Below are 21,782 nucleotides of genomic sequence, written 5' to 3'. Positions count from 1 at the left end.
ACTGAGGCTGCCTGTCCATCCCTGTCTATGGGGGTGTAGTGATCAGGACACTTAGTCGTAACTCTGCTCAGTGGCTCATGAATGAAGGGGAGGTATCTGTGGTCCCTGCTAGACTTGCCCATCTAGCTGGTTCATTTGGATTTTGTCAAGAAGGGATGTCTCCAACAGTCACTACAGGAGGTTTTATTAGTGGCACATTGTCACCGACACTGGCAGTCAGTCATGGGTAGGCAGCAGTGCTTCCAGGGACAGGCAGAGCAGCAGCATCTAAACCTAACTGGGGATCAGGGAGTGGAAAGTGGGTCAAGTTCCAGGAGTTCCATTCAAAGGTTAAATGATCTTTGAGGGACCAGGAGGGAGCTCTCTGGTCTTCAGCCAAGAGTGGGAGACCATCAGGCAGCCCAAGGACTATCAGTGATTACACACTGGTTAGGGGTTTCAGTATGGTTTTTGTAGGGTTGGGTTTTTTCTAGGATATTCCCCACTTTGGTCAGCTATATAAAAGCAAAGTATCCCTCCTTGCCTTTAAGCGAGTAGGGGAGTGTTTCTCCCTGACCTTAAAGGAAGGATAGGACATTTCCCCTTGGACATTTGAGCCACTACAGGCTTTATCTCCAAATGCCACCTAATACTCCAGCTTCGTGACCCTTTTGGCACTGCTGGTCCTATACCAAAGATGGTAGCCTACCAGAATACGTAGTCAGGGACAGCCTGAGCTTGGGAAATTGCTTTAGCAAAGTGTCTAGTAAATTTCCACAGAAAATTAAAACTGTATTACATGTCAAAGTTAGGCCCTGAAATGGTGAAATAAGATGTAGGAGACATTAGAAAATTACCCAGTTTAAGAAAAGATCATACTGAGAAACATGTTTTCACTACACAAGTGTCCTTCATGAAAGATCAAAAAACCAAAACTGTCCAGACTACAGACCTATTGTCTGTAGGTTGTTTAAAGAGATGTAGGTTTAACCCGTCACCTAGGCCAGACAACAGAGAAGAGAAAGACTAGATGATGGGGACAAGTATCTTTGCAATCAGACACTTGTTTCTCTGTAGCCACAAGTGCTCTCTTCAAGACCATCCCTAGTACACAAGTAGTGAAGAAATTGGGGAAATTCCAAGGGAGGCTTCTTGTATGCCTGGGCCATTTCTTATGTTTTCTTGATTGGGTTTCATAGAATCGCATGTGGCGGAAGACGCGGTCCACAGTTTCTGGAAGCCTCTGTGTTGGTGCTGATCCAAACCGAAACTGGGATGCAGGCTTCGGAGGTGGGAGATTTGGTCCCAAAGAACAAGTTTTTTGGTTTTGTTTTTTTTTTCCCTTTTCTTTATAATAACCTATCGAAAAAAACAAATAAATTTTTAAAAGTCCTGAGTAAACTCCCTACTCAGGTGCTGTGAACTATTTTTGTTGGGCAAAGAACGGGACACATCGTTTTATGTCTTGTCTCTCTCATAGGCAAGCCTAGATTTGGAAACAGAGAACCTGAATTGGAATCCTGTCTCTATCACTTAATCCCTGTGTGACTTTGGGAGAGTTATTTGCCCATCCTGGGTCTCAGTTTCCTCTTGTGTAAAATGAGTGCCATTCATTTGGATACTCTCTACAGTAACCTTTCAGTCCTAAGTTTTATGGTCCAGTGTAGTCCTCTTCAGCTCCCATGAAATAGTCATTTTCCAGTCATGTCCAATTCTTCGTGACCCCATTTCAGGTTTTCTTGGCAAAGATAATGGAATGTTTTGCCATTACCTTCTCCAACTCATTTTACGCAAGAGGAAATTGAGACAAATAAGATCAAGTGACTTGCCCAGGGTCACACAGCTAGTAAGTGTCTGAGGCTCGGATTTGAACTTAGGAAGCTGAATCTTCCTGACTCCATAGTCTGGCACTCTATCCACTGTGCCACCTTGGTGCCTAGCCTTACATGTATTAGATGCTTAATGAATGCTTGTTGGATTGGATTGGCAAGGAGCCTGGGGAAGGCGTCACAGACAGACATCCTATCTGCTACACCACCTAGCTGCCTCCCAAAGAGGAATGAGAGGTGGTCAAAGTCTTACCTCTTGATAATTTCCTGTAGGTGGTTCCTTGGCCCTGCCCTCTTACAAGTGATTATTGGGTTCCCTGAGGAAAACTTTAATGACTTCTATCTCCTTGAAATTGAGTTTTCTTTTGAATATATTTTAATTGTCAACAGGCCCTGGAGCCAGTAACAATCCATGCTCTGACTCATACCATGGACCAAGTGCCAACTCAGAAGTTGAAGTGAAATCCATTGTGGACTTCATTAAGAGCCATGGAGAAATCAAAGCCTTCATCACCCTCCACAGCTACTCCCAGCTGCTCATGTACCCCTATGGGTATAAATGCACCAGGTCAGATGACTTCGATGAGCTAGTGAGTCATTTGCTCTTCCTAGAATTGTTAATATTTTCTTGGCTGCTTTGCTTCTATTATTTGCTTTTCAAGTTTGAGATAAGATGACAACACGCACTTCTCCAACCTGAAGGTACAAGTTGGAAAGGCTCTGGTTTTTTTTCCTTCTTTCACACATCAGGTGGTGCTTAGAAATGTGACAACCTCGACTTAAGATAATGATATTGAAGGGTGCTTTTTAAATTAAAGACCAAGCTTTCTTAAACATAAAAAGAAAATCACGTGAACATATTTTGATTTTGGGGTAGTTAGCTGGCACAGCGGATGGGGTGCTTGTCTTCCTGAGTTCAAATCTGGTCTCAAATATTTTATAGCTGTGTGACCCTGAACAAGTCACTTAACCCTTGTTTTCTTCAGTTTCCTCATTTATAAAATGAGCTGGAGATGGAAATGGCAAACCACTACAATATCTTTGCCAAGAAAATCCCTAAAGAGTTGGACACGACTGAAGCAACCCAACAACAAAAATGTTTTATTTCATACTACTTGGCAAACACATTTTGAAAAATCTCTACTTTGAGGATATGGTACAGAATAGGACACACTAATTATTTTAACTGTCAGAGGGGTTACTTTCCAGCAACTTTGGAGCACAAAAGAAATAAATAATGCTATGTGAGACCTACAGTTTGTCCCACTTGTTGGAATCCAGCCAATGGTGTAGTCTTGAGAGCTTGCAGTGCTTCTTACAGACAGGCTGAGTAAAATCTCAACTAAAATCTGGGACTGAGTCTCAGCTCTGCCATTTATTAGTTGTGTGACTTTGACTCTGTGATTCAGTTTCCTTGTCTAAAAAATGAGAATAAGAATATCTCCACTACTTGTCTTATAAGGTCATTGTGACAACCAAGGAAGATAATCTATAAAGAAGTTTGAAAACTGTGCTATTTAAATGTAAACCATAGCCACAATTAGAACCAGCCATTTAGAATCCTTCGTTAAATTAACATTTTTTGCTGTCAGCAGTTTCTAGGGAAAAGCAAAGCCACAGGTAATTAAGCCAAAATAATGCTTTATTTTAAAAATGAAGCAAACACACATGCACAAAAACATGCAGGGTACGTTCTGGGGTCCCATTCAACCTAATCTCTTATACCTTCTTCATGTATCTCTCTATACAATGGGAACTGGTAAAAGTAATCCCGAGTCAACAAAAAAAGATTTAATTATGTTCACTGTACTAGGCTTGTTGTTCAGTCATTTTTCAGTTATGTCTGAATCTTTGTGACCCCATTTGGGGGTTTTCTTGGCAAAGACATTGGAGTGGTTTGTCATATCCTTTACCAGCTCATTTTACAAATGAGGAAATTGAGGTAAACAGGATTAAGTAACTTGTCCAGGGTCACACAGTTAGTAAGTGTGAGGCCAGATTTGAACTCTGGAAGATGAGTCTTCCTGACTCCAGGTCCAGAGCTTTATACACTTTGCCACCTAGCTGTCCTCTTAGGCTTAACTAGGCAATAAGAATACAAAGCTGGGGGTGGAAGAAAAGGCTCCGTTTTGCCCTCATGGAATTTATAATTTAATAATGATGGCATTCACAAAAATGAATGATACCAGGGAGAATGTATCTAGGGCACAGGAGAGGTTCAACAGATAAATTTAAACTAACAATATTTTAAAAGAGATTTTCAATAGCAAGAGTTAAAACCAAAATAGCCCTTCTACTCCCTGGTAATTCAATTAACCAGAATTCCCCATTCTCTGAAAGGGAAAACCAATGGATACCTTATCAAGCAAGAATTGTGAAGCTTCAGGAACTCTTTCCCTATTTCTCTCACTTTAGAATGAAGTGGCCCAAATAGCTGCCAAGTCTCTGACATCCCTTTATGGAACCAACCACAAAGTGGGACCAATCTGTTCTGTCATCTGTAAGTATTTTATGGGCCTGGAGGTTTGAAAATACATCACTATATATGTTGTGGTCTTGGTCTTTGAACATAAAAGGGATTGTTCCTTCAACCTATGAAACCCAGTGTTGCTATTTATAACTCAACCATGAGAGGACACCTGAATGGGGGCTTGGACAAAGATATTCCCAGAAATTTGGGAGAATGTGCTCTGTGGCACACTTGTCAGAGAATCTCAGGGGTAGGTGTGATCACAGAGGTCATTTGTCCAATGCTGTCCAACTCAAGTAGAAACGGACCCCTGTGGGCTGCATGTTGACTTAGAAAACTGCAAATTAACACTGTCTATGTTGTATTGTATTTTTATTTATTTTGTTAAACATTTTCCAATTAAATTTTAATGTGCTTCTGGAACACTCTCTAGTTTTGTAGCAGTCAAATTGGACACCTATGTAATCTTGTCCAATCTGAAGTGTGAATCTTCTCCGTTGTATCCTCAACAAACAGTTATCTAACCTCCATTAGAAGACATCCGGTGTTGGAGAACACAGTGCTTTCAGAAGCGGCTCTTTTCATTTTAAGACATCAGACACCTACTTGCCACTAGAGGGAACAAAACAGTCACATCTTGGCCTGTTGCTCTCTAGCTTTTCCTTAGTGCAAATGTGATTCAACCAGCATTCTAACTCAGGTTGTGTTGTTTTATTAATTTTTTCTTTCCTGAAAAATGAAGCTGATAACTGCTAAGGCTCATGGTCTGGGTCCTGTGTCCATGAGGAAAGATTCTTTGGGACACTTTAAAAGGTTATTCAGATGGACAAATGGTTATGTTCTAGGTCAATCATTTGGCTTTACTGATTGTGGAGAAGGTGGGAGATAAAGGAACTTTGGAGCAAAACCAAGAAAAACTCAGGGAAGTCCTTTGTATTCCTAGAGTTCTATACTCATCTGAAGATGGGGAAGGCATCAGCATTTCCCATATTTACTAGGGAATCTCTATGGCTCCCTCTAGTTCTGCTTTAAAACCCCCAAGGTATATTCTCTTTTTTGCAGACAGAGCAGGAAATCAGGTATCCTACTGGGGATGCTCATAGGAGGCTCACAGATCCAGTGACTCTCCTGAAATAAGTATTTCTTGTTGCCTTTGGTCCAAGTAAACAGACTATTCCAGGGGAATATCAGAGTTGATCCTGTTACCACATCCAATAGAAGAAAAAGGGTAAATCTATTGGCCTTTCTTCTCATGGTCACTAAGATTGTGTTTCTCTTTTGGTTTGGTTTTGTAATTTCTTGGTTTCTCATAAAGCAGCTTCCATCTGCTCCATTCTAATTTTTGAAGAACTATTTTCTTCAGTGAGCTTTTGAACCTACTTTTCCATTTGGTTAATTTTGCTTTTTTAAAGCGTTCTTCTCTTCATTGGTTTTTTGGACCTCTTTTACCAATTGAGTTAGCCTATTTTTAAAGGTGTTATTTTCTTCAGCATTTTTTTGGGTCTCTTTAGCAAGCCATTGACTCGCTTTTCATGACTTTCTTGCATCACTCTCCTTTCTCTTCCCAATTTTTCCTCCACCTCTCTTACTTGATTTTCAAAATCCTTTTTGAGCTCTTCCATGGCTTGAGACCATTGCATATTTATTTTGGAGGTTTTGGATGCAGAAGCCTTGACTTTTATATCTTCCTCTGATGGTATGCATTGTTCTTCCTCATCTGAAAGGATGGAAGAAAATACCTGTTCACCAAGAAAGTAGCTTTCTATAGTCTTATTTTTTTTTCCCTTTTTTGGGCATTTTCCCAGCCAATTACTTGACTTTTGAGTCCTTTGTCAAGAGGAGGGTATACTCTGGGGACCTGTAAGTTCTCAGTTCCTCCAAGGTGGCGCAATCAAAGCAGAGGAGTTTACTCCTTTCCTGGCCTGTGCTCTGATCTGGGAACTACCACAAGCTTTTCTGCCCAGGATCTGCGAGTAGAATTCCCTATTCAGAGCCTCCCCCAGCTCCATCATCCCAGCCAGAGCTCCTCCTCACTCCAGGGCCACCACGTAGGGCTGAGACCCAGATCAGCTGCTCAGTTCCCCCAGGGTTTTTAAGCTGAGGGCTCCAAAAATGGATGCTGCCACTGCAGTGGCTGCTGCTGATGGGGCCAGACCACATTCCCTTCTCACTCAGGTGAAAGAGCTTTCTCACTGACCTTTGAAGCTGTCTTTAGTATTTGTGGGTTGGGGGATCTGGGAACTGCAGCTGCTGCTTTTGGCACCCTGAAGTCTGCTCTGGTCCTGTCCCTGCTGCACCATTTGGCCAAGGCTGGGCTATGCTCTGCTCTGTGTGCAGTGCAATAGACCTTTCCTGTCGGCCTTCCAGGCTGCCTTGGACTGGAAATCTCTTTTGCTCAGTCGTTTTGTGGCTTCTGTTGCTCTAGAATTTGTTTAGAGTCATTTTTTACAGGTATTTTATGGGCTATGGGGGGCTGAGAGCTTCTATAGGTCCTTCTACTCTGCCATCTTGACTGAAGAACCTAAGATTGTGTTTCTCTCCAAACTTTTTTTTAACCATCTGTTATGTTTATCATTTTGTTCATAAAGGTCATAAGCATCATGTTTCATCATAATGTTTATTATTCTGTTCACAGAGTGAGAGTCCAAGGAAGCAGAGACATAGTCACCAGTCACTGCCAGCATCCTTTACCACCTTCCTATCCAGTGAAGGGTACTGGGGGGAAACACCCCAATTTACTCTTCTGGGGCCCTAAATGTTGTGACTGAGGGGTAACAGCCATCAGTTATGAGGAGTGACATGGGTGTATAGGACTTGGATAGCACATAAGTGGCTGAGATGCCAAGCAGGGTGACATGACTAGATTGGCCGATCCAGTAGTAGTAGATGTTGAAAGCAGTCAACTAGATCGGCTTCTGTTGCCAGCTCTCTCATTTTTGGCTCTACATTCTTTTACAAATAAGTTACATTGCTTACATTGAGAGTCTGGTTGACTTGTCAAAGTTTCTCCATGACAGGCTAAAAAATTTCCAGTTAATAATAATGTGGCAATATTCCAGTCAGGCACTAGGGACTGCTGTGAGCTGAAGCTTAAGCACCTTCTTGATCAGTTTGAGGCTCAGACACGTTCTTACTACATTACATAACTAGAGTTGATCCCGTTTTCCTGGTTTCATTTCAACTTGACCAATCACAGCATTGTGCATATTTGTCTCAATGAAATCATGTACCTTACTTCCTGTCCAATGATGCTGTGAAGCTCTCCTGTAGAGGAGTAGAACACCTGTTCTACTCCACCCCAGAAGTGGTTATATTTCTGTGGCTAGTAAGACATTCCTGGGTGCTGTGTCCCCAACTGGTAAGTGCACCAGGCATTTAACTAATAGGTGCTTTGTCAATGAACAATTTCTGGGGGCACTTTCAAAGAATCATTAAGTCACAATTAAAAGACACCTTAAAAGTAATTCAAATCAACATTTATCTTCTACTTGCAAACCACCATGCTAGGCATTAGAGATATAAAGATGGGGGGAGGGCAGGGGAGGAGGAAGGGCACAGTCCCTAACAAATGATTCTTACAGTCTAATAATGATAGCATTTACACAGATAGTTATCATAACAGATAGAATGTACTAAGGGCACGGGAGAGGTACAAAGTTTTGGAATAAAGCTAAGAATGATTGCTTTAGCTGGGGAAATCAAGGAAGTCTTTATGAGGGAGGTGGCTCTTGAGCTGGACATTGAAGGAAGAGAAGGATTTTAGAGGTGGTAAATAGTGATGAAGTTGGGAACAACTGGTTGTCCAGTTTGATTGGAAACACAGAGCATATGAAATAGAGTAATGTATAAGACCAGAAGTGGGGCAGTTAGGTGGTGCAATGGATAAAGTGCCAGTGCTGGAGTCAACAGGATCTGAATTTAGATATGGCCTCAGACACTTACTAGCTGTGTGACTCTGGTCAAGTCACTTAACCCTGTTTGCCTCAGTTCCTCATCTATAAAAAGAACTGGAGAAGAAAATGGCAAACCACTCCAGTATCTTTGCCAGAAAAACCCAAATGGCATCATGAAGAGTTGGACATGATTGAAATGCCTCAACAACAAGACTAGAAGAGTAGGTTGGAGAATTGGAGTCAGACCAGGGAGGGATTTCAATGTTAAGCTAAGGAACTTTTTATTTTATCCTACAAGTAGTAGGGAGCCTCAGAAAGTAACTGGTCTTACTTCCCATCCAATGAGTGAATCCCTTGTCTTGTTGTGTGTTTGTCCTTGGTTCTCGAAGAGGACCATGACATCAAGATGGCCCCATGACTTGCAGCTGACTTTGATTTGAGTGAGGGAGGGCTGTGCAAGGTCACCAACATCCCTTGTCTACCATATCCTTGATAGGTGGTCATTCAGCTCTCCTGACCCCTCGGTATATTCTAAATCTTTTCTGATGGAGTCTTGATTCTTCTTTTTTGAAATTTTATTAATCTTTTTTTTTACACCTCCATTATATCACACCTTCTTTATATAAGACTCTTACTGGTAACAAAGAGAAATAATTCAGGAAAACTGACAATGACACTGCAACACTCTCTGCTCCCTTCTGTACCTAGAATTTCCCACCTCTCTATCAGAAGAAAGAAATGTCTTTTCCAACATACTTTAGGACCACAAATGGGTATTGAGTTTGATACCAGCTTCCCTTTAATGAAGTTGAGTCCAGCTTCCCTTTAACGTTGCTGCTGTTCAGACATTCCCTACATGGAGGCAGTGGTGGTATTAAGGGGTTAAAGGGCCTGCCTCAAAGGCAAGAACTGGGTTTGAGTCCCCCCTCTGACATTTACTGGCTATGTGACCCTAGGTAAATCTCTAAACATTCCTTTTAAATCATAAGTCATATAGAAGTGCATAGGTAGAAGGAGTTCCCTGTACCACTGAAATCGTGTCTTAATTGTGTAGGTAGAGGGAGCTCCCTGTACCACTGAAATCACAGATCCTGTGTCTATCTCAGTTTTCTCATCTAAAAAATGAGGGGATTGGACTAGATGGCTTCTGAGGAACCTCTTAGCTTTGAATCAGTGATACCTTTGCTTACATTACTGTAGTTATTGTGTATAGTTCTCCTGGTTCTTTCCTCTGCATCAGTTCATACAAACCTTCCCATGCTATTCTGAATTCTTCATATTATTTGTTTGTTACTGCGTAATCATTCACATATTCCAGTTTGCTGATCCATCCCCAAACTTACTTTCTTGACACCCCCAAAACTGTAGTTCTTCATATTTTAATCTGTGTGGAACCTTTCTTCTTCACTTTGGCCTTATTAGGAGTATATGACTAATAGTAGGATCACTGGTTCAATAATAGTATGGACAGTTCGGTCACTTTCTAGCATGATTCCAAATTGTTTTCTAGACTGATTGTACCTATTTACAGTTCCATCAAATCTAATGGTGCATCTGTTTTCCTACAGAATCTCCAATATTGATTATTTCTGTCTTTTATTATCTTTGTTAATTTTTTATTATCTTTGTTAATTTGACTGGGTATGAGGTGGCACCTCCTGGGGCTAAATTTTTAGAACCCAATGAATTCCTTAGCTGAAATAGTTATAATATGAAGTCCTGGAATAAAGTCCCAGAGAGGCCAAAGACAAGTAATTTTAATGATTTAGGTTAAAAACAAATCAGTATTTCAAGTATTTGTTGTATGCTTACTAGGGATGGCCATGCTATAGATGGTCAAGAGATATCAAACAAATTAATTACCTGATCTGCAAGGAATTTACAAAACTATCCAGCAGTCCTGCCCCTTCCTGATACAACCTCTCATCACTGCACTTAATTCTGTTCTTTTACACCTTTACCCATTTACCTAATCATAGCCTTGGAACAATATCTTCCAGCACCCACCCAGCTGTCTTCCACCTGTCCTCTCTATGCCCCCTTCAAGGATTGACCCCTAGGTGTTCTATTGCTCTAATCCCAGCTTGTACACTGTTGCAGCTTTCCCACATTAACTCTGACTCCAGCTGTCCTGGTCACCTACGTTATCAGTATCATCATAATAACCCCTTTGCCATATTACACTGTAGACTCCTTGAGGGAAAGGACTGTGTTTTATTTTTTTGCTTCTCTAAGTGCTTGTACAATCAGGTTTGTGGAATGAATGAAAGAATGCATATAACTCTAAGACTGAAATTGCTTATGGAGGTGATACATGCATGTTAGTTGTATTCATGTATAGAGTACTTGCTTACTGTGTCCACTCTCTCTGTCCACTCTCTCCCTGTCCAATGCAAGTTTTTTGAAACTGAATTAGACATTGTATGTTCTCTTCCCTTTGTAATCTCTAGAACCCACAGAAAAATACCTTGTTCAGTGTCTTGGCTCGACTTCAGAGAAGTGTAAAAGTTGGTAAACAATGCTGTTCAAGGTTATGAGAAAAGCCAGGTGCAAATAATCAGAGACTCCTGAGAACAGGCCAGTGACACTGCAGGTGATGGGAAAACACTTCCATATAGGTATATACAGTATCAGGCCCTTCTTACTTTTAATAGCCCTTTCCTATCTCATTATAGACAATACCACTCAGTTATCTGAAAGAAAAAAAAAGGATGGGAGGGGGGAAAAAGGGATCTGATTGGTCATTATAAACAATGGAATTTAATACAACATAGCTGTCAGAAGAAGGCCAGCTCCTAGAGTTCTCTCTTTGTACCCCTCCCACATAACCCCAGCCTTACACATTTAGTTCAGTTATTTTTCAGTAGTGTCTGACTTTTTGTGACCCTGTTTGGGGTTTTCTTGGCAAAGATACTGGAGGGGTTTGCCATTTCCTTCTTGATCTCATTTTGCGGATGAGGAAACTGAGGCCAACAGGGTTAAGTGACTTGCCCAGGGTCACACAGCTGGTGAGTGAGTGAGGCTGGATTTGAACTCAGGAAAATGAGTCTTCTGACTTCAGACTTGGCAGTCTATCCACTACACCACCTAGCTATCAAACCTTGTATATACTAGATATTTAACGAATTATTGGATTGGACTGGCAAGGCGCCTGGAGAGGGCATCACAGATATATGTTCTTGTTTTGTCTTTCAGACCAGGCCAGTGGAGGGAGCATTGACTGGTCCTATGACTATGGCATCAAATATTCCTTTGCCTTTGAACTGAGAGACACTGGCCGCTATGGCTTCCTCCTGCCAGCGAGTCAGATTCTTCCCACGGCAGAAGAGACGTGGAAAGGCCTCAAGAAGATCCTGGAGCACGTCCGAGACCATCCATACTAGCACTCTAGGACTATAAGCCAGGGAAACAAATCCACATGATTAAAATCTCATTTAAAACAAGATTTTGGTGCGATCATTTTCCTCCTCAAAGCCTAATCTATGTGAACATTCACTTCCTTGGTCTGTCTTATGATATTAGAATTCATTTAATTATTCATTCATTCAACAAGAATTTATTAAATGCTTTCTATGTGCCAGGCACTGGGGATATAACAACCCCTCCCCCCTAAAAAAAACCAATCCCTTCCCTCAGGGTACTTACATTTTTGATTAGGGAGAAAACATATTGGTCAATGGTCATTTATTACGTAAAGTCCAGAGCTTTGCTGAACTCTGTGCACGCAGAAACAAAGGTGAAATAGAGAGAGGAAAATGTGCATATAGAAGTATATACATCATATATGCAAGTTAATGCAAAATAAATATAAGATAGCTTTGGGAAAGAGATTCCTTGCTCCTGGAGGGGGATTAGGAAAGGTTTCATGTAGAAAGAAAGTGATGTTCGAACTGCATTTTGCAGAAAACCAGGGATTCCAAGAGGAGGGAGGAAGTATAAAGAGGGAAATGCATCCTAGGTTTGGGGGAAAGCCAAGACAGGAGTTTTGTGTGGAACATCAAGTAAGCCAGGACAGCTGGATAGTAGGATTCTTTAAAGGGAGTTATGGATAAGAAAACTAGAAAAGGGAGAAGTTCCAAAAGAAAAACTGGGGAGGTGAGTTTATTGAAGACAGTTTATATAATTTTTTTCGATCAACCAAAATCTACATTCTTTCCCTCCTCCTTCCTCCTACCCCCATTGAAAAAGAAAGAAAAACACAGTCCTTTTAACAAACACGTATAGTTGAGCTAGTTCAGCAAAACAAATCCCCCCGTATACATATTTTATATATATATATTCATACACACATACACATATACTCTATATATGTTTGTATATGTATGTGCACACACATATACACACGTACGCACACGTACATGCACACGCACACACCCATCACTTCTCAGTCAGGATACAGGTATTTCATCATGAGTCTGCTGAGGTTGTGGTTAGTCATTACGTTGGCCAGAAAGGGAGTGATTTAGAAATTTAAATGACAAACCCAAAGATTTATATTTGATCCTATGGGTAATAGAGAGTCCCTGAAGTTTCTTGAGTGGGTAGGGGGTAAAGTGGTCAGATCTATACTCCAACAAAATCATAGAAGTAAATACAAAATAAAAGCAAAAATATAAAACAGATATGAAGCAGACACAAAGTAATTAGTGCTTAGAAGGAACTTGGCACTTCCTGATTCCTCAACCTGCTTATTAACCTTTTATATATAGTTATATGGACATACATTTTCTCCCCCACTAGAATTATGGAATCATATTAAAAATCTCCTTTTTAGTTTCTCTAGAAATAACAAGAAATAATATTTTTCCCTCAAAAGCTCTTTCCAGACTACTGAGGGAAACCCCTTGAACAGGGTAGGGACAGGTCTGGACACAAGGACAAATTGCCTTTTATTAGGTGAACGGAATAAAAATAACTAGAAAGTGAGCAAAAGATCCCTTCTGTGGCCTAGAAGTACAAGTCTGGGTGAGGTTGGGATTTTGACCCAATTAAAAAAAATCTTCTCCCTCTAGTCCCTGAAAGGATTAGACAGACAGCAAAGTACCTCTCCCATTCTAAAGGTTTTCTCCATATAGATTTGGATTCTCAATATAGATCTATGGGAAGAAACCCCAACGACTCCTGGAGGTGAGTGGTCCAGTAAAAATGGAGTAGAAGTATGGCAGGTCCATTCTGAAATGTTAACCTAGGTTGTATTTCAAGATATCAAATGTTATCTGAGATCTTAGAGCAGAGGGCAAGAAGGTAAGTAGAAAATATGCATTGACTGAGGATTACTGTATACCTGGTACTGTGCCAAGAGTTTTACATATCTCCTTTGATTCTCATAATAACTGTGGGAGGAGGTAGGTGTTCCTACTATCTCTATTTTATAGTTGAAGACACTGAGCCAAATTGAGGTTAAATGACTTACCCAGGTTCACTCAGCTGGGACTGAGGTGTCTAAGGCCAGCTTTGTGTCTGACACCAGATTTTGACTCAGATCTTCCTGATTCTGGAGCCAGCACTCCATCTATCTAGCTGACAAGGTGGGTAGGAGACCAGATTATAAAGCAAAAAAGCTCTGGACAGGGAGTCGGGAAACCTAACTTTGAGTTTCAGCTTTGCTCCTAACTTTCTGTGTGACTTTGATCAAGTTTCATTCCCTTCCTAGAATGTTTTTAAATGAATTAAAAAAATACTCAGGACTGCAATTATCCTGAAATACAATGATCAAAATAGTAAAAAGACAAAACCAAATTCATAGATCCCAGGGTTAGGACCCCTGTCCTATGGAGCTCTAATATGTAAAATGGGGGAAAGTAACAGTGTCTTCAGGCAGCTAGGTGGTACAGTGGATAGACTGCCAGGTCTGGAGACAGGACAACATGAGTTCAAATCAGGCCTCAGACACTGACTAGCTGGGTGGCTCTGGGCAAGTCATTTAACCCTGTTTGCCTCAGTTTCTATCTGTAAAATGAGCTCGAGAAGAAAGTGGCAAACCGCTCTAGTATCTTTGCCAAAAAAACCCCAAAACCCAAATGGGGTCATGAAGAATCTCAGATGCCTGAAAAAAATGACTGAACAACCCCCAGATATACATATCTATCTCTCTATCTATACATACATATATTTGTATTACACACACACATACACGAGAAGGAAATGACAAACCACTCCAGTATCTCTGCCAAGAAAAATCCTAATGGGGTCACCAAGAGTTGTTCATGACTGAAAAACAAGAGCATCTCCCTCTTAGGTGCTGAGGATAAATCTTTGGACACCGTATAAATACTGGCTATATTGTTGTTAATAGTAGGGTTCTCAGTCTTATCCTTCTGATCACTCTAAGCCCTAGGGAAGGAAAAGTCTCTCCAGTATGTAGCAGTGAACTGAGCACCTTGTCCAAATGCCCAGGGAGGAGCAGGGCTCCTCCTTTGGGTCAATCTTTTTGAGCCTGTAGAGCAAGTTCTTGATTTGTCAATAAATCAAGCGCCTTGCCTTTTATCACCCCATAGGAATGGAAGACACATAGATATAGATAGGAACAGGACCAGACTGTTATGGTAAGGGTTGCAAAAGGTGTGGGAATTATATTTGCATTTTTGGGAGTCTGAGTCTACCTCTGACTCCTTATAAATACAGCCTGACTCAGTCACTACATGACTGATCCTCCTGGATATGAGGTGGACACTATTCTTTGGGGCCCTTCTAGGGTCTATCTATTGTAGGGAAAAGTTTAATGGGTAAGTTCCATTTTTGGCTTTTTTTTTTTTTTGGTTCTACCTGACATATGGGAATACAAGTTAAATCTCTTGGTATTTCTGTGTGTGTGTGTGTGTGTGTGTGTGTGTGTGTGTGTGTATGGACTTCTCTGTCTTTTTTGTGTGTTTCTGTCTCTTCTATTTTTATGAATTTCAGGCATTTTCTACTTTCTGTACAAGTTTATTATTAATTACATTAATTAATTATATTATTATGATATATTATATCTTAATTATTATCAAAATTCAACCTCTTTATGGTTCTTGAAGGCTATATAGAATTTGAAATCTGGTGGATGCTAAGAGATTTTGAACATATATGAATGAATGGTAGATTGTGTGTCTGTCAATCCAAACACCAGCTCAGATGAGATTTGAAAGGCTCATTAAGAAAAGATCGGCTACCAGGGAGTGAATTATATTGGCCACAACTCATAAAATCATCTCCAAAGCCAATGGGTAGAGTTTGGGGGTGAATGTTTGTGTTGGGGGGTGGGGGTTGTAATCTGTGTCACTGTTTCACTTTTCTTTCACATGGGGAACTTTAGTGGTTGTTTTTTTTTCTCATTGATGTGAAATTTGAAAGGTGGGAGGTATGTGTCATATATAGATAGTGTCCTAAAGGTCTTATTACAAGTCCAGTTCTCAGAGATTAGAACATGCCCAGTACCTCACAAGCATTTAACTACTACTTGTAGGTTAACAGATAGTGCTATGCCACATGTCCTCTCCCTATACACACACACATACACACACGTATGTTTATATGGATATGTTTGCGTAATTAATGCCCTCTCCAAATGCAAAGGCATTGGCATTTGAAGAGGGCATGGAACTTAGGAGGTATGAGATAAAAAAAGTACTTCAGACCCCCAAAAGAGCCCTGTGTCTAATGTCTAAGTTAATGGTTGTCCTCTAAAGAAGAAGAGATAATGGGGGTGGGGGGGAGGAGGAGGCAGCTTTGGGGTTGCTTATTACAAGTAAGGCTCAGATATCTATTTTGACATTCACTTCTATTCACACCTGTCTTCCTGCTGCCAATGGCTTATTGGGGTTAGGATACAGTCTATGCCTATGGAAAGATTTTTTTCTACATAGCTTGGTAAGGCAGTGGGGCAGTGGAGATAGAGCACTGGGTTTGGAATCAGGAAGACTCATGAGTTCAAATCCAACCTCAGGCAGTTACTAGCTCTGTGACCCTGGGTGAATCTGTTTTCTCATCTGTAAAATGAGCTGTGGAAGAAAATGGCAAACCACTCCAGCAGCTTTGCCAAGAAAACCTCAAATGGGGTCATGAAGAGCCAGACACGAATGAAATGACTCAACAGCTCAGTAGTAATTTTCCTAGTTGCTTGGTGAGATGACATATAAAAGTTGTCAGGAACTCAATTCAACCACTGGCTCAAAAATTCTGGGCCATCATGGTGACTGTAGACCCTCATTTTATTTTTCCTTCAGCAGGGGCATGATGCCTTTCTCACAGAGTTGCTGTTGGTAGCCAAGGTCAAGTAAACTTGAATTTTTGTTGTTACTGTGAATTTGTAAGAGAGGCAGTGTGTGATATCTAGGGGCTCTTGCTAGAGTCGGGAAGTCCTGTGTTCAAGCCCATCACTGACACATGCTGGACATGGGACTCTGAATAAGTCAGTTTTAACCTCTCAGTTGCTCTGTAGTCATTTTTCAGTTTTGTCAATTGTGTCGGACCCCATTGGAGGTTTTCTTGGCAAAGATACTGCAGTGGTTTGCCATCTCCTTCTCCAGATCATTTTACAGATGAGAAACTGAGGCAAACAAGATTAGGGCCACATAGCTAGGATGTGTCTTAGACTGGATTTGAACTCAGGTCTTCATGACTCTGGACCTGGCACTCTCACCACCGAGCTGTCCCTAACTTCTTAGTGCCCAGGCAAATTCTAGGACTATGAGTTAAATGAGTAGCTGCTGATCTGCTTTGGAAGAGTGAGTTTCCTCACTCTGAAAGTTCCCTATATGTTAAAATCACAGGTTTGATTTCTTTTTTCTTTCTTGCAATAATGGTAGAGTGACTTGCCCAGGATCACACAGCTAGTAAGTATCTGAGGTTGCATTTGAATTCCTGACTCCAGGGCTGGTGCTCTATCCACTGTACCACCTAGCTGCCCCATAGGTTTAATCTAAAAAAATTAAAGATACAAAAAGGAGACTAAAGATGCAAAAAACAGAAAATCCAAACCTCTCAGCTTTCTTCCTGTTTCCATAACTTAGCACAATACCTGGCACACAGTAGGTGCTTAATAAAGATTTATTGATGATTGATTGAAATAATGGTGAACTGGTTTTCACAGGCAGAGTGTTTATAGCTAATACTATTTTCACAAAGGTTAATATGATTTTGCTATAGACTTAAAAAATGGGAAGAGCTAGGTTAGGAATTGGAGGACCTAGATGAAAATCTTGGTTCTAATGCTTACCATCTGTATGGCCTTGGGCAAGACACTTAATCTTTGCATCTGTTTCTTCATCTGCAAAATGATGAGATTGGATTCTGATAACTTGACTGCCTGTGAATTTCTCCCAGCTGGAAATCTATGTTCCTACGATCTTGTGAAAATCACTAAACAAAGTACTGTAGCACACATACAGTATCTGCTCCTTTGGTCTATGTCTGTGTCTATATCAGGGTTTTTTAACCACTGCGGTGTAGATACTTAGAGGTATCAGGGTGCCAACACATCTGGGGTGGTGAATTTAATCCCCACATGAACCAATGAGATTAATTCAACTCCATTTTTCCCTCCTTAATCATTGAACATTATTTAACTGAATGTGAGACAATGGTTCATGGAACCTACTAAATCTATGCATTTGCAGCTTGCAAGGGACCTCAGCAGTCATCTGGTGCTTAGCACAGTACTTGGCACATAGGAGGCACTTAATAAATGTTTATTGATTGATTGATTGATTGATCTGGTCTAACCTCATTATATAGATGAGGAAACTGAAGCCCAGATATCACAGATCTGGTCTAACTTCATCTTAAAGTTGAGGAAACTGAGGCCCAGAGAAGTAAGGTAGTTTACATAAAGTCTCATAGGGAGTAAAATGTTTGAAGCTGGGTCCTCTGACTTTTAGGGTAATCAATCCAATTCTCCACCAGAAAAACAAAATGTACGCCCTGCAGCTAGTCAATAACGTGATTGCCACACGCAAGCAGCTTAACATCACTGCTGCTGTGGTTACTCTACCTTACAGATGTTCTTTCTGCCTATACAGAGGTATATGTTAATACTAGAATCAGGGAATATTTATCTCAGAAAGGGACCAACTTCAGCCCCTTATTTTATGGATGAGAAAACTGAACCTCGGAGATTAAGGAACAGGCTTTGCCATGAGTGAATGGTGAAGCTGGAGCTATATAATCCAAGCTGATTCCCAGAAAAAAAAGGTTCTTTCTTCTACCTCATCCTGGCATTCAAGAACTCAACAATCTGGCTCTGACCTCTCTCTCCAGCCTTATTTGATGGTAGAGCCCACTTCTTATACTCTGTGCATCAACCAAGCTGTTATCTGGCTTCATCCTGTTATCTTTTGACTTGGTACATGTCTGGAGGCCCCCCCATCTCTGTCTGCTGACATCCTTCCCCTCCTTTAAGGAAAGAATCAAGTATTTATTAAATACCTACTATGTGTCAGGCCCAATACAAAGTATTTTAAAGATATATCACTTGATTCTCACAAATGGGGTATTACTGGGAGGTAGGGGCTAATATTATCCCCATTTTATGTACATTTACGTGACTATTCCTTGGTTGAGCATACTGAGGCAAAGGTTAAGGGACTTGGCCAGAGACACACAGTTAGTAAGTATCTGAGGGTAGATTTACATATAGCTAACTTTTATATAGCACTTGTTATGTTCAAGGTACTGTGCTAAGTGTTTTATAGTTATTATCTCAATGGATCCTCGTAGCAACCCAGAGAAGTAGGCACTTTGATCCCCATTTTTTCAGATGAGAACATGGAAGCAGAGGATAAATGACTTGTCCAGGGTCACACAGCCAGTTAGTTTCTGAGGCCAGATTGGAACTCAAGTCTTCCTGACTCCAGGCCCAGAGCTCTATCCTCCATGAAGTCTCACAGCTAGCCAGGCTCACCACCATCTGGATTCATTCATGCCAGGTCTCTTCCTTGTCTACCAGATTGTAAGTTCTTTGAGGATAGGGGCTATGCTGGTTTTCTTTGTTCTATGCCCAATATCCAGAAGACAACCTTGTACTCATTTGGTGTTTAATAAATAATTATTGATTTGAATTGCTTATACATGTCGTTCCTTACATAGGGGCATGAAAGGCAGAGGCTTTGAGTCAGGAACTGACTTACCCAAGGTCATATAGCTAGGGATTTGAATCCAGGTCTTCTGCAGTCTATCCATTCCATCATCCTACGTCAGCAACCTAGGTCAAGCAGAACCAGTTTTAGTCTTCTGGCAGGTGACGGTGAATAAATTATGAGTGAATTATGAAGCAACCTTGTGTTTGTGAGAGGGTTAGTCTTAGAGTCAGGAAGACTTTAGCCTCAAATGCCACGTGTGACACTAACAGTAACCTCTCTGTACTTTAGTTTCCCTCTTTGTAAAACGGAAGCGTTGAGGGTTAGGGGTACTGGGACCCCAAAATAGCAACACACCTGATCCTGCCCAAATGAATTTGACCCAAGCCTTCTTTCAGCCAAAGAAAAGCAAAGTTTATTAAAGATCTGCATCCTGGATAGACTCCTAAGGAATCTGAGCATTTGTATCACTGCTGCCAGTGGGCCAGAATGAATCTGAACACCTTCATGGGGGAAAGATGGATCTTATATACAGAAAGACTGAGGGAGGGATCTAAGAGCGGCCAAGTAGTCTGGGGTGATTAGAGGTCAGGCATCAGGAACCAAGAGAACAGGATTGCCAGGATCAAGGATGGGAAAGGAAGGATTTCAGAGGTAACAGAGATTTGGGCATACAGATAATGAAAAGCTTATGTATGTCCTCAAGAGAATGCCAAATCAAGTGGGGAAGATTCAAAAAGAGTTCAAGGAGGCTCCCAAAGCCTATACGCCATCAGAAGAAAGCAAGGGGAAATAAACAGTTATTAGGCACCTCCTATATGCCAGGCACTACAAATATCTCATTTGATGGGGATAATGACACCTTGTAGTACTTTCCTCATAGGGTTGTTATGAATCTTAAATGAGTTAATCGGTAAAAGTACTGCGCACACCTCAAAGTGTAACATGAATTAGGGTGTCCATTATCATTCTCATCCCCATCATTCAGTACAGATGGGCCCAAAGGTCTCCAGGGACATAGGAGGTACAAGCTTCTTAAGGAAAGGGGCAATTTTTCTTTTTCTTTTTGTGCCCCTACCAGCTAACACAGTGTTAACAGTTCCTTAATCAATGTGTGTTGAATGAATGTGAGGTTGTTTTATCCGCTTGGTAATTTTTGTGTTGATCCCCAAACTCTTCCTCTTTGAAGGAAGCATCTCTATCTCCTTCCTTTTTCCTGAGCTGTCCCCCATGCCTGGAATGCTTTACATCCTCATCTCCACCTCTTATCTTCCTGAGTTTTCTGCAAGACTCCGTTCAAATCCTACCTTTCTCCTGGAAACTTCCACAGTTCATCTACTTTTGTATATCTCTTATGTCTTTTATTGTTTAGTCATTTCAGGTGTGTCTGACTCTTCATAATCCCATTCGGGGTATTCTTGGCAGAGATACTCAGAGTGGTTTTCCATTTCCTTCTCCAGCTCATTTTACATATGAGGAAAACGGAGGCAGACAGGGTTACGCGACTTGCTCAGATTCACATAGCTAGAAAGTGTCTTAGACTGGATTTGAACTCAGGAAGATGAGCCCAGTTTCTATTCACTGCCCTATCTTATGTCTACCTAGTTGCTTATATATTACAATGTGCAAAATATATGTATATATATACATTATGCAATATATTAAAATGTGATCTCTCTGAGGGAAGGGATTGTGGATTTTTGTTTTTCTCCACATCCTAAGGGCTTAGCGTAGTGCCTGGCACACATAGACACTTAATAAATGCTTATTGATTGATTGACTATCACAAGGGAAAAAATCACCCAGCTATGAGACTGTCAATAATCCTCTGAATGTTTAAGAAATGCTTATTGAATGACTATCTGATTGAGGCCTTTATTTGAAATCATCCAGGTTCTAGGAAATTTGGCTCCGGTTTGTCATGCCCATAAAAATCACATAACATCATGATTTGTTTGTTTGTCTGTTTGCTTGTTTTGTTTTTAGGTACCAGGTTTTTCAAATTAAAGTCCAGGATGAAAATCAGATTAGCAAACTGAAAGAGCTGGTCAACATGGTGAACTCCAAGGTATTCCATTTCCCTTCCTTTTGAGCATCTACTGACCCAGGGAAGGATAATTTTTCACCAACATTATTGTTATCTTTGGTGATCATAATCCTGGGTCCAATCCCAGTATTTGAGACAAGTTTCGGGGGAGGGGTGGCGATGATAACAACTGTTTGTACAACACTTTGAGACTGGTAAAGCAGTTTGCCTGACTTTGCTCACAGTATCCCTGTGAGTTGTTAGGTATTATTTCTATCCAATGGATGAGAAAATGGAGGCTCAAAGAAGCTTGACCAAGATTCTTCAGCTGGTAAAAGTCAGAGGCTGGAGATTTCTCCTTCATTCATCGCTCTTAAAATTGAAAGGAAGACAAGAAAAGGCGACAAAGTGGATAGAGTGCTGGCCTTGGAATCAGGAAGACTCCTCTTCCTGAGTTCAAACATGGCCTTACTAACTTACTAGTTGTGTGACCCTGGGTAAGTCATTTTACCCTGTTTGCCTCAGTTTCCTCAT

At 40.9% G+C, this 21,782-nt stretch overlaps 2 protein-coding genes across 2 annotated transcripts in view; both read left to right on the top strand.

Annotated features, from left to right (window-relative positions):
* Nucleotides 1–11,596, top strand: part of CPA2 (carboxypeptidase A2) — a 30,220-nt gene extending 18,624 nt beyond the window's left edge. The window contains exons 8-11 of the mRNA XM_072650544.1: nt 1,179–1,269; nt 2,199–2,398; nt 4,224–4,308; nt 11,367–11,596. Coding sequence (XP_072506645.1) covers nt 1,179–1,269; nt 2,199–2,398; nt 4,224–4,308; nt 11,367–11,554 — 564 coding nt within the window. The 3' untranslated portion in view covers nt 11,555–11,596. The remainder of the gene's footprint in view (nt 1–1,178; nt 1,270–2,198; nt 2,399–4,223; nt 4,309–11,366) is intronic.
* Nucleotides 11,597–14,825: 3,229 nt separating this feature from the next.
* The window catches only part of LOC140533239 (carboxypeptidase A4-like), a 28,945-nt gene continuing 21,988 nt past the window's right edge, over nt 14,826–21,782 (top strand). Inside the window, exons 1-2 of the mRNA XM_072652737.1 lie at nt 14,826–14,896; nt 21,209–21,290. Of these exons, the coding sequence (XP_072508838.1) occupies nt 14,832–14,896; nt 21,209–21,290 (147 nt within the window). The 5' untranslated portion in view covers nt 14,826–14,831. The remainder of the gene's footprint in view (nt 14,897–21,208; nt 21,291–21,782) is intronic.

Source organism: Notamacropus eugenii, chromosome 3 (genome assembly GCF_028372415.1).
Source record: "Notamacropus eugenii isolate mMacEug1 chromosome 3, mMacEug1.pri_v2, whole genome shotgun sequence".
Classification (NCBI taxonomy): Eukaryota; Metazoa; Chordata; class Mammalia; order Diprotodontia; family Macropodidae; genus Notamacropus; species Notamacropus eugenii.
The sequence above is the reverse complement of the archived record's forward strand: the minus strand, read 5'-3'. Positions and strand labels throughout refer to the sequence as shown.